This window comes from Phyllostomus discolor, chromosome 4, assembly GCF_004126475.2.
Source record: "Phyllostomus discolor isolate MPI-MPIP mPhyDis1 chromosome 4, mPhyDis1.pri.v3, whole genome shotgun sequence".
In the NCBI taxonomy this organism is placed as follows: domain Eukaryota; kingdom Metazoa; phylum Chordata; class Mammalia; order Chiroptera; family Phyllostomidae; genus Phyllostomus; species Phyllostomus discolor.
In genome coordinates this window covers 102,575,724-102,588,631 of record NC_040906.2, presented here as the reverse complement: position 1 = coordinate 102,588,631, position 12,908 = coordinate 102,575,724, and the positions used below count along the sequence as shown (strand labels likewise).

Here is a 12,908-nt window from a genome sequence, read left to right as displayed (position 1 = left end):
TTTCTTTAGTATACCCATTTTATGGATATAAGTATGACAAATACTCTCCTTAGGGAATAATTAGTACTTGAAGAAGAGCCACAGCCCAACTAATTTTATTATTTCCTTCAACCCTGAGGGGCCCAGGCAAGGGCTAGAAGCTGGACATTCCCTCCCCTTTCTTTGTCAGACATCTCTACCAGTGTCTGTTAAGGGAAACTTAGATGTTTGGGTGCCTTGAACAGCAACCACCCCATGACTACCCTAGCTGAAGCTGGGGGTGTCTACTGTCAAGGGCTCAGAGTTGTCAGACTCTCCTATTTGGGAAAGAGGAAAGAAAAAAGAAGTGAAGGAAAGAGTCTGACCTATGAGTGTACTATTTTGGAAATGTCCATTCAGGCAGCAACACATTGTGGCTGTCAGAGCTCCAGCAAGAACCTGGCTCCAGTTCTTAGCCATGTTGTAAATTCCAGAGAAGGTGGAGAGATAACTCAGATATAAAAAGAAAATGTAATTACATATTCAAATTCAATGAATATGAATATGCAATTTATAATACATATTTAATGGAATTACATATTCAAAGTGCTAAAAAGAAAATGTCAACCAAAAATTCCATATCCAGGTAAATTATCATTCAAAAATGAAGGGTAAATAAACACATTCCCAGATAAACAAAAATGGAGAGACTTTTTCACTGGCAGAACTCCTTGCTAAAATGAAAGGGGATTCTCTTTGCTAAAATGAAAGAACATAAGACAATATCTCAAGTCCACCAAAAAAATTAAAAGCAGCCCTGGCTAATGTAGCTCAGTGGATTGAGCACAGGCTGCGAACCAAAGTGTCTCAGGTTTGATTCCCAGTCAGGGTACATGCCTGGGTTGCAGGCCATGACCCCCAGCAACCGCACATTGATGTTTCTCTATCTTCCTCCCTTCCCTCTCTAAAAATAAATAAATAAAATCTTTAAAAAAAATTAAAAGCACAAGTAAAGGTAATCACATATGTAAATATAAAAAATATACATACATTTTTTGGTCACAACTCTTTTTTTTTACCTCACTTAAAAGACAACTATAAAAGGGAACAGTTATAAATCAATGCCAATGGGCATATAATGTGGAAAGATATAATCTGTACATCAATAACAACATAAAGGAGAGGCTAAATAAAGCTATAGAAAAACAAAGTTTTCCTATACTATTGAAATTAACTTGGTACAAAAAATATAGCAACTATATAAATGCTATATTAAAAAATTATATACCATAACAAAGTAGGATTTATCCCAGAAATTCAAAGGTAGGTCAACATAATATTTTATATTAATAAATAAAGAACAAAAACCACATGATCACCTTAATAAACACAGAAAAGGTATTTGACAAAATCCAAAAAACTTCCATGACAAAAATAAACTCAACAAAGAAGAGAAAAAAATTTTTATAAACCAATAAATGCAATCTGCAAAAAACCAACAGCTAATATATCATACTTACTGGTAAAAGACTGAAAGCTCCCCCCTTAAGATCAGGAACAAAGCAAGGATGATCACTCAACACTACTTCTATTCAGCATAGTACTATAAGGCAGGCAATTAAGCAAGAAAAAAGAAAGAAGTGGTAAAAGATACCAACTGAAAAAGAAGAATCAAAACTATCTCTACTTACAGATGACATACTGGCAAGATGACAATATTTTCTGTATAGGAAGTGTTAAAGAATCCACAAAATACTATTAGAACTAATAAACAAGTGGTTGCTACATATAACACCAATATACAAAAGTCAAATGCATGCCTATGCACTAGCAATGAATGATCCAAAAATTGAATTTTAAAACAATTCCATTTAAAGTACTTCAAAAAGAATACCAAGAAATAAATTTATGAAAAAAAGTGTAAAACTTCACTGAGAACAGCAAAATGTCATTGAAGGACATAACACCAAAATAAATGAAAACACATCCTGTGTTCATGAGTTGAAGGACTCAATACTGTTAACACATCAATACTGCCCAAATTGATCTAGAGATTCCGTGAAATTCCTATCAAAATCCCAATTAGCCTTTTGCTGCAGAAAGTGGCAAGCTGCTCTTAAGATTCACAAATTTAGAATGGATGGATGGATGGATGGATGGAAGGAAGGAAGGTAGGGATGAAAAGACCCAAAGTTGGAAAATTCACATTTGATTACAACACTAATCAAGTCTATGATTCCATAAAAAAATATATACTGATCAATGGAAAACAACAGCCAGTGCAAAGGTGCCAAAACAATTTAATGAGGAAAGAGTATTATTTTCAATAAATGATGCTGAGACAAATGACTATGCCAAAAGATATCCAGTTGCATGTCAAATCAGATATAGAAAAAACAGTGAACTCCTACCTCCATTGTATAGTAAAACTAACTAAAAATGGATCAAGAATTAAATGTTAAGAGAAAAAAACTATAAAATACAGAAGGAGCCCTAACCAGGTAGCTCAGTTAAAGCAGAGTCCCCAACCCCCAGCCACAGAGCCACCACTACCATTAGTTGTGGAGAATAATTGTCTTTCAAGAAACTAGTCCCAAGTGCTAAAAAGATTGGGGAACACTAGATTACAGTGTCATCCCAGTACGTAAATGTTGCAGGTTTGATCACCAGTCAGGGCACATACTAGAATCAACTAATGAACATATAAATAAGTAGAAGAACAAATCAATGTCTCTCTCTCTCTCTCTCTCTCTCTCTCTCTCTCCCCGCTCCCTCCCTCTCTCCCTCTCTCCCAATATCAATAAACAAAAAATTTTTTAAATGCTCAGAAGGAAACATAAATCTTCATGACCTAGGATTAAGCAATTGTTTTGTACATACGATTCAAATAGCACAAGCAACAAAAGAAAAAAGTAAATTGAACCTAATCAAAATGTACAACATTTGATCATTAAAGGACATCAACAAACAATGAAAAGACAGATCATAAAATGAGGAAAAAATACCTGAAGATGATACATATAACTGATTCATATCCAAAATGCATAAACAATTCTTACAGCTCAAAAACAAAACAAATAACCCAATTAAACATGGGCAATTAATTTGAATAGACATTTCTGCAAAGAAAATATGGTCAGTAAGCCCAGAAAACAATGTCCAACATCATTTATGCTTGAGTAATGCAAACCAAAACCACAATAAGATACCAACCACTAGGCTACATTTAATGACATAGACAATACCAAGCTTTGGCTAGACTGTGGAGAAGCGGAACCTGGATACACTGCTGGCACAACTGTTTAATGGTGCAGCTGCTTTAGAAAACAGTGCTAGTTCCTCAAATGGTTATAATAAAAAGGAAATTCTACTACTAGATATAAACCCAAGAAAATTTGTACATGACTATTTATAGCAGTATTATTCATAGTAGCCAAGACATGTAAACTGCAAATATGCATATGATAAATGGATAAACAAAAGGCACTACATCTATTCAAGCAACTATTATTGGGCCAAAAAAGGAATGAAGTACTGACATATGCTCCAACAAGGATAAACCTTGAAAGTATTATGCTAAGTGAAAGCAATCAGTCACAAATGACCACAAATTGTATCAATCCATTTATATAAAGTGTCCCAAACAAGCAAATCCAAAGAGAGAGAAAATAGATTCATGGTTGACAGGGTAAGGGAAAATGGAGAGTAGCTGCTACTAGGTGTTGGGTTTTTTGGGGTGATGATAATGTTCTAAAATTAGACAGAAATGACAGTTTCATGACTTTTTATATGCTAAAAAATAATGAATAGTAGTCTACTTTAAAAGGTTGAATTTTATGGCATATGAGTTATAGCTCAACAATAATTATATGATGAAATATTTTAACCATTTCCTAGTCAAAATCCTTACAAGTAGAACAAATGTCTCCCAGAATGACTACCTTCCTAACAATCGTTAAAATTTAATACTGAAACCAATAAAATTAGCTATTTAAAAAATGATATACAGAAAGTCTCATGAATTTTTTCATTATAGTGAAACTTACTGGAAATGTGCAAATCAATTATGAATAATGTATAGAAAACAGTGCTACTTCAATAATTTTACTGCCTACTATAAATACGTAAAGAAACCATTCTCTTTCAAAATCAGCCTTCTAATACCACTCACCAAGTACACTGCTCTTTGGAAGAAGGTTGTGGTCTCCAGGATTTTATGCATTGTGATGGTTTCCAACTCATCAGGATCTAGCTGTTCCTTTTCAAAGGGCATTCCATTGAACAGGACGACAGGCAACAAACCAACTCCAGTCTGTTGATAGTAACCTCTTGCTTCCTAAAACAAATGGACCACAAACAGCACATTTTTGTTCTTCTTAGACAAATGAAACAAAGCATATTTTTCATATATACAAATTCTAACAAAAAATCAATAGAAATATGGTCACCAAGAAATAACTAATGAAATTTATCTTAAAAAATATCACAGATTATTGCATAGTTAACATCCTATTGGGTAAATCTGAGATTAAATTACTGGGTTTTTATAAAAACACAAAACTTGGCAAATGAGAAGCAGTTTGGGGGTGGGGGTTGGAGTAATTTTAAGCATCCCAAGCTACCAAACCTGAATTACACATACTATAGTCAAAACTATACAACAGACCTTTCTGCAATGATGGAGATATTTTACTTTTCTGGTTCAACACAGTAGTTACTAACTACATGTGACAACTTGAACTTAATTATTTCCATTTTAAGAGACACATGTGGCTAGAGACTACTATAATGGGCAGTACAGCAACAGAATCACATAAATTATTAGCATTCTTGGGCAGATAGCCTAAGAAGAAACACTTGCATCCAATCCTAAATTAAAAAGGGCCTATATCACTAAAAAAGAAATTCCACAGGCAAAAAAAAAAAAGTTGGTGGAAAAACAGTGCTCAAAAACTTCTCTACAATATACTGAGCTCAACCTTTCCCTTCTCCAGAATAAAGGAGGTCCCTTGGCAGGGAAATATCAGGCCAACAAAATGGCAAATATAACAGATAATTATATTGTCCCCTGTCAACATAGGTACATTGTCCAGATATCAACCATAGACCCAAGACTAAGTTTTCAGAGTAAAAACTATATTACTATGCAAGATATTAAAAGTTCCTTACAACTTTCTTGTCAAACATCTCTTAACTGAAATTTTCTGAAAGCAGCGGATATCTTTTAAATGTAAACTTTTTAGACAGCCCAGAGATGTATCTTCAGTTGGGTAACTAAAACTAATTGGCAGCCAAAGACTGCTTAGTTCCTAATCAGATCGAGCCACAGTAGCAACTGATGGTACAGACCTATCTAAGGGACTGAAGATGGCACAGGCAAAAAGGCTTTCTGGTTTGATTTCTGCCTTTTATCCATAGCATTGTTTAAACTTTTAAAATTTACACTCCCAATATTGTAACCATGTTAATTCTATTCTGTCAGGATGGGCGGGGTAGGACAATTGGGAACCTAGTTACAATTAGCATTTTGGACTACAAGTAATAATGGCGACTGAACTCTGACCCAGAAGAGGTGACTGACGTCAGACCAGGAACCACCAATGATATGTTGCTTCTTTGTTCACCAAGAACCAATCCTTGGCTCCCGAGCGAAGTCAAGCCATACAAAACTCCCACCCTTTCCCTTCTCCGGGGGTCTTTTCTTAGCCCTTTCTCTGGGTGGAGAAAACGTCGCCTGGGAACACAAACTTCCAAAATAAAACTCATCTGCCTGTTTCCATGGCTAATTGGCTATTTATTTCCTTGGCGGGGTCTAGGAAAACCTTACATTTGGTGCCAAAACCCAGGAGGAGTCATTGTCTGCTGAAGATTGCTCCTCTCCCAGCTGCCCGAGGAGGCCTTATGGCTACCCCACCAGTCTGAGCACCAAATCAGGGTAAGTGCCGCTGTCCCTCAACTTCCTGGTCCTTGGATTCCGTTCCAGGTCCCTGTCCGTGGGAAAGGCTGCTTTCCTAACCGAAAATCATGGTGCTGCATCGGGGATAGCCCTTCAGGAAGATGGTGTTCTCCCGGGATTCAAGAACAAGTGAAGACGTTCTTCGGTCTTGGATCCCCTTTCTGTCTGATTTGGTCTGTGACTTGAGTTGCGGGGTGCCAATTCTCAGTCACTGATCTTCTGTTCTTGGGACCAGGAATGGGAGGGCAGGGGTTCAAACCAGACCCTAAGTCGCCTCTAGGGTGTCTGGCCTCAAACAGAAATGACTGTTTTTTCTGTCCAATACAGCCTGGCCGTTACATCAGTTCAGTAATTGCAAAACCTGGCCCCCCTGAAGGCACTTTCGATTTCATTACCCTTACTGACCTAAATAATTTTTGCAGACGGACTGGGAAAATAGTCTAAGGTCCCCATATTCAGAGCTTCAGAACTTTGTGCTCCCGCCCGGACTTGTGCACCCATTGTTCCATGGCGCAAGTCCTCTTGCCCCAGAAAAATTCTGAATCTGCACCTTCTCTCCAAAACTAACTGCTCCAGAGCTTCCTACCTTCTTTTTCTGCCTCTCCTGAAGATCTTGTTTCCCTCCCCATTCTCCCCCTCCCTCTGAGGGCCTTTCTCCCTCCTCCTTTCCCCTTTCCCTACCAGCTCCCACCAGCCAGTGGCCTTTTACTGGCAGAGGCCTATGCCAGTAAAAAATGCCGAGGCTGCCTTTCCCACTTTCGGGATTAAGGAAATGCTGTGCTGTGGGGGTGGAGAACTTCAAAGTGCTACACCTGTGTTCGGAAGTAAAAACAATGAGATCTGAAATGAGTGCTCCAAGTTCTGCCCTGGCTCCAAAAAAAAGAGGCAGCCCCCCCCCCCGCCCCTGGCCCAAATCTTTGAGTGTCCCTACATAAGTGGGGGCCTTGCTGGGGTGTCTGAGGTCAATCCCTGAAACGTGCAGGGGCCTCATAGGGAATTCCAATCACGGTAATTAAACTCTGGCTGGTCACCCAGCACTCCTGCTACTTGGATTCCTTAGCCTTTTCTGCCTCCAAACCTGACCAGGAAAAGGTCAGTTTGAATCATTAGCTTGTTGTGAGCTTGCAGCAGCTTTCTCCCCAGGTGACTTCTAACAACTCAATTTTCATCCAAATACCCCTTGCAAAAACTGAAGGGGGTGGACAGTGTTAAGTCTGCTAGGCAAATGTCTTGCTTTCTCTCTCAAAAAATCGCTGCACCCCGCGGGCACGGGTCGAGCATTTAAAAGCCACAAGGGTGCCCGCAGCAACAAAAACACCCGTGGGAGGTTACGTTAAATGTGAACTGAGAAAGAAGACTAAGTTTCCTGCCAACTGCAAGCGAATGTCCACGCAGCTAGAGGCACACTGTAAAAGCATACACGGTCTCATCCCTGTGGTACATTCCCCACTTAGGTGTAGTCTTTAAGAAGAGAGAGCAAGATTTTAGCCTGTAGTAGAAGTCCTGCTTTTTCCAGGCTCTGTTCTCCTAATTAGGTATTTTTTGTTCGAATTTGTCTCAAGTATTTTCTCCTTTCTCTGACTACATTTGCATCTCTGGCTACTCTCATGCCTGTCTGCTTTACCAAGTAATTGCTGTGTTTATTTCTAGCCAGACAACCATCTAATCTGTAAAACCATGCCTTTAATCCTTATTGCGTGCACAGCAGGAGATGATGATATTCCTTACCTGCCTAACCCAAGCCTTGCATTCAATTTCAGCTTCATATTGGGCTTGGCCCCACTATGCCCACATTGCCTAGAAACAAGGGTACAAAAAGGGAAAATCTCATTCCTTCCTTAACTGTAAAACTCAGAAAGGAAACTGAGGAATTAAGTCTTTGGAGCATTGTAAACTTCTGAACCTGGATGCTACTGTAGGTCCTCAAAACAATAAAGTAATTAACTGGCCGCTCAAAACAGCGGGGTACCTGCCTCTCCAGTGCTGTGGAGAAGGTAACATTTTAAACTGAGGTGTGTTTTTTTTTTCCAGCTATGCCTGAGTCCTAAGCCTGATATATCTGCATTTCTTGTTTTGTTTTGTTTTTTTTCTTCCAGCCTCTCTCCTAAGCAGAGCAGGGGGCAGGGCACTGCAGCACCCAAAGTTTTCATAATACTGGCAAACAGCAGCTTATAGTGGTTTTTTTCTCCTCCTTTAAATAGGGCCAAACTCAGAACCAGCAGCAGTACAAAGAAAGGCTAGGAAACTTTTCTAAAAATCCCTCGCAACTCATCAGTAACTTTCATATTTTAACCCTTGCCTTTAATACGGCCTGGAAAGACCTTTACATAGTAGTTCTAACTAATTTGGGAAGAAAACCCTGCACTCTTCTGCAACAAACTAGTAAGGCCTTTCAGAAATACACTAACATAAACCCATCGTCTCCAGAGAGACAGGTATTAATACGTCAACACTTTATAACTCAGCCCCAGACATTCGAAAAAACTAAAAAAGGCAGAGGGCAATCCTCAAACCCCCATCCGAGATCTGGTAAACATGGCATTTAAAGTTTTTAACAACTGGGACAAAAATGCTGAGGCTGCTTGCCAAGTGCGCCTGCAGCAGAAGGTAGCCCTGCAGACCCAGGCTATAGTAGCAGCCCTGAGGCCAGCCGAAAACCCAGGACATCAGCCCAGGGGCCAAGTCAAAGTCCAGGCCACTGAAAGAAATGCTGCCAGGAGCCTGCTTCAAATGTGGTAAGGAAGGACATAGGGCCTGCCAATGTCCAAACCCTCAACTGGCCACTAAACTGCTTCAACTGCTGGCTGTTCGGCCGTTAAAGAGATGCCTGTCCCCTTAAAGGCTTGTTCCCAGTGCCTCTACTCGGGGGACCAGCCAGCCAAGGTGAGGACTCCTATCCGGCCTTAAAGCTCCTTGACTTCATGGGCAACTGATGTGGCCCAGACTCAAAGACACTCATCACCCTCGCCGAGTCCAGGGTAATGCTACAAATAGTGGGTAAGTCTACCTCATTCCTAGTGGACATGGGAGCTACCTAGTCAGTTTTGCCATCACATTCTGGTCCCCTTACCCGTTCCCAGATCTCAGTCATGGGGGCTGATGGAACTCCAACATGCACCCTATCACTTGTCAGTTTAAAAGCCAAAGTTTTTAAGCATTCTTTTCTGATTATTCCACAATGCCCTATACCACTGCTAGGACAAAACCTCTTGGCCAGACTGGAAACTATTTTAAAGTTACAGGAAGCCTCAGATAAGGTCCTTATAATTATGCTAGCTTGTAAAAACAAGAAGGAAAATAATATCCCAACGCAGATTTTACAAAAAGTAAATCCCTTAGTTTAAAACTCGGGTTTCTGCCCAGGCCAGCAACTGCCCAACCAGTCGAAATCTGCCTTAAGCCAGCCCCTGCCTCAGAAAAGTGGTCAGCACAGCTCGTAGGAAATAACCGAGTCTGCTTTACTCAAACAGCAGGTTCTCCTGATTAAGTTTTTACTGATCCTCCTCCTCCTCCTTGCTCACCCATGCCTGTCAGAAACCATTCCTAAACTACAAAACAAATACATTTGGAGATTCTTCGTATGTAAGACCTGTAACAAAGGTGGACAGATGGTTTCTCACCCAGTCACTTCCGTGGATTGCCCTCCCTCCGGTTGCTCTACATCCATCCTTCTCTCTGCTTCCAAAAGTAGCTTTAAAGGGCTAGACAGCTGGACTGCCCCATATGGATGGCATGCTCTCTGTTTCCTCTATAATCAGATGGATAGTAATGGCAAACTCTGGCCAGACACATACGAAGGCTGCCCCTACTACTATTGCAAATACCATGGATGGAGTACTCTCCAGCCTTGGCACTTTGCTATTGATAACCTGTAGGACTCCAAATGGGAGCAGGGAGTAAAGGGAAAACTGTACCAAAGACTCTCCTATTCGCATCCCCAGAGTTCCATTGAAATATACTGAGCTCTTACTCCAGGTCCATGGATTAAAACCCTACATCAAGGTATTTTCCTCCTAAACCTTACTGATATAGGAAATATTACTGACTGTTTCTTATGTGCTTATCTCGACCATTCTCTGATCGCAGCGGTCTCCATCCCTAATCCTCTCAATATCACCAACTTCTCCACACCTTTCCTCTTAAAGGATGTACCTCTTCTCTAAGATCCTGGACGCCAGCTACAGGTATGTTATGCCACTAATAGCACCTTCTCCTGCAATCAAACTGTTCCTATATCAGGAACCACCACCGGCCCCCCCGTACATGTTTTTTTTTTTGATGCAATGAAATGCTGCTGTGGACTGTTAACTCTGCCTCTGCCTTCCCCTGCTTCCTGATCATGCTGGCCCCACAGCTTATGCTTTATGGAGAGGGGAAGCTCAGGGACAAACTAACCAGGCATGAAGAAAAACGGGCCAGTCTTCCTGCTCATACTAGTAGATATAACCTTCACAACCCTGCCAGCAGCCGAGATAGGGAGTGCTAGGTTAGCACACACTCTCTAAGCCACTTGCCAACTATGGGCTAAGTTAAAGCAGGCCCTTAATGCCTTTGCCACCTCTCTAGCATCTTTGCAGAGACAGATAACCTTGGTAGCTCAGGTTGCTCTCCAGAATCACAGAGCCCTGGACCTACTAACAGCAAAAAAAAAGAGGGACATGTCTTTCTGCAGGGACATTGCTGCTTCTATGTAAATAAAAGTGGCCTAGTAGAGGGAAATGTTAATACCATACAGGATCTCAGGGACAAATTATACCAGGACCCTACCTCTCTCAAAGCAATAACCCCGTGGTGGCATTCTTTATTCTTTACCACCCTGGCCCCAGTCCTAGGACCACTCATAATCTGCATACTATTAACGTTTGGCCCCTGTTTCCAGAAGTTTCTCCAGGAAAAATTCGTGAAGCCTCCGGGGTTACCTTCAACCAGATGCTGCTTCAGGCCCAAAACTACTCCTCCCCATCCCTGGTGGCCGACCTCTCGCCCCTCCCCTCTATGCCCCTCTGACAGCCGGAAGAAGCCAGACAGACCACGTCATCTCCTTGTCCCTATTATACCAAAGGTGTCAGGATGTCAGGATGGGCAGGGTAGGACAATTGGGAACCTAGTTACAATTAGCATTTTGGACTACAAGTAATATGGTGACTGAACTCTGACCCAAAAGAGGTGACTGACGTCAGACCAGGAACCACCAATGATATGTTGCTTCTTTGTTCACCAAGAACCAATCCTTGGCTCCTGAGCAAAGTCAAGCCATATAAAACTCCCACCCTTTCCCTTCTCCGGCGGTCTTTTCTTAGCCCTTTCTCCAGGCAGAAAAAACGTCACCCGGGAGCACAAACTTCCAAAATAAAACTTATCTGCCTGTTTCCATGGCTAATTGGCTGTTTATTTCCTCGGCGGGGTCTAAGAAAACCTTACATATTCTTTGACATCTCAGCTGTTCAAAAGCATTTATAAAACCTCAATTTTAATATACTTTGAAATTTGAAAACCATTCTCCCAACAAAACACAACCCACATTCTAACACTAAGTAACAACAAAAAGTAAGTAACATCATTGGTCTCTGGAAATAGCAACTAAGTGAAAGTCACAGAATGGGAGAGAAAGGATTTGCTACCCACTTTCCCTCTCTACAGCTTGTAAATAGTTTATCCGACCAACTAACAAAAATGCAGCCCAAATATCGAAGAATCAAGATTATATTTTATATTTTTAAAGGTTTTATTTATTTGCTTTTAGAGAAAAGGGGAGAGAGGGAGAGAAACATCAAGGTGTAGTTGCCTTTCATGTGTCCCCCACTGGGGACCTGACCACAACCCAGGCATGTGCCCTGACTGGGAAATGAACCAGCAACTCTTTGGTTCACAGGGTGGCACTCAATCCACTGAGCCATGCCAGACAAGGCTCAAAGAATCAAGTTTAAAAATTATATATGAGAATTCCTATCAACTGATCACAAATACATTAATTATAAACAATTTAAAAACATTAATTACAGGAAAAGCTTTATGAATGAGCCACTCACAAATGATAACTGAGATTAATAAAGATTCAGGGTTAATATGCCAAATGCAGAATGTATGCATGTGTAAGCTAGAACTTTTCTTAACTACTATTATCTTACTGGCTTTAAAAGATACATACCTATCAGAAGATACTCTCTTAAGTTTAAAAGTTCTACTTTAGAGACTGCCAGCCAAGACTGAGGTATAAGTAAGTACACTTTGACTCCTCCCACAACCAAAAGAAGGACAACAACAAATTTAAAAACAAAACAATAAAACCAGAACTGCCAGAAAATCGAGCTGTATGAAGTCTGACAACCAAGAAGTTAAAGAAGAAACATTCATTCAGCCTAAGAGGATGGGCGGAGACAGGCAGTCAGGTAAAAAGGATGTGCCGCAAGGCAGTGGCTGACAGACCAGGTAGTCCCACATTTGCATCCAGGTAAACCAAGAGGTATAACTGGGGAGTGAGACAGACTGTGCAACCCAGGGTGCCTGTGCGGGGAAATAAAGCCTCAAAACCTCTGGTGGTAAAACCTGTGGGGGTCGAAGTGGCAGGAGAAACTCCTAGCCTCACAGTAAAGTTTATTGGAGAAACCTACAGGGTCCTAGAACATATACAAACCCACACACCCAGGAAAAGAGCACCAGAGGGTCCAATTTGCTTCTGGGTAGCAGGGGAAGTGACTGAAAGCTGTCCAAGAGCCAGCAAGCAGCAGTGCTCCCTCTCAGACCCCTCCCCCACACACAGCACCACAACACAGCAATGTGGGTTGCCCTACCCTGGCAAATACCTAAGGCTCTGCCCCTTACAATGTAATGGCTGCACCTAGACAAAGAAAAATAAATGTCCCAAATGGAAGAACAGATCAAAGCTCCAAAAATAGAACTAAGTAATGGAGAGTCGGGTACAATTCAAAACACTGGTAATCAAGAAATGGTTGAGTATGGTCAAAAAATAGAGGAAGAATAAAAGCTATGCAAA

The 12,908-nt window shown here is 40.9% G+C and overlaps 1 protein-coding gene across 6 annotated transcripts in view; it reads right to left on the bottom strand.

The window, feature by feature from the left end:
• Positions 1-12,908, bottom strand: part of UGGT1 (UDP-glucose glycoprotein glucosyltransferase 1) — a 187,501-nt gene that overhangs the window by 65,586 nt on the left and 109,007 nt on the right. For all 6 annotated transcript variants that reach the window (XM_028510702.2, XM_036023724.1, XM_036023721.1 and 3 more), the window contains exon 18: positions 4,130-4,294. In XM_028510702.2, coding sequence (XP_028366503.1) covers positions 4,130-4,294 — 165 coding nt within the window. The remainder of the gene's footprint in view (positions 1-4,129; positions 4,295-12,908) is intronic.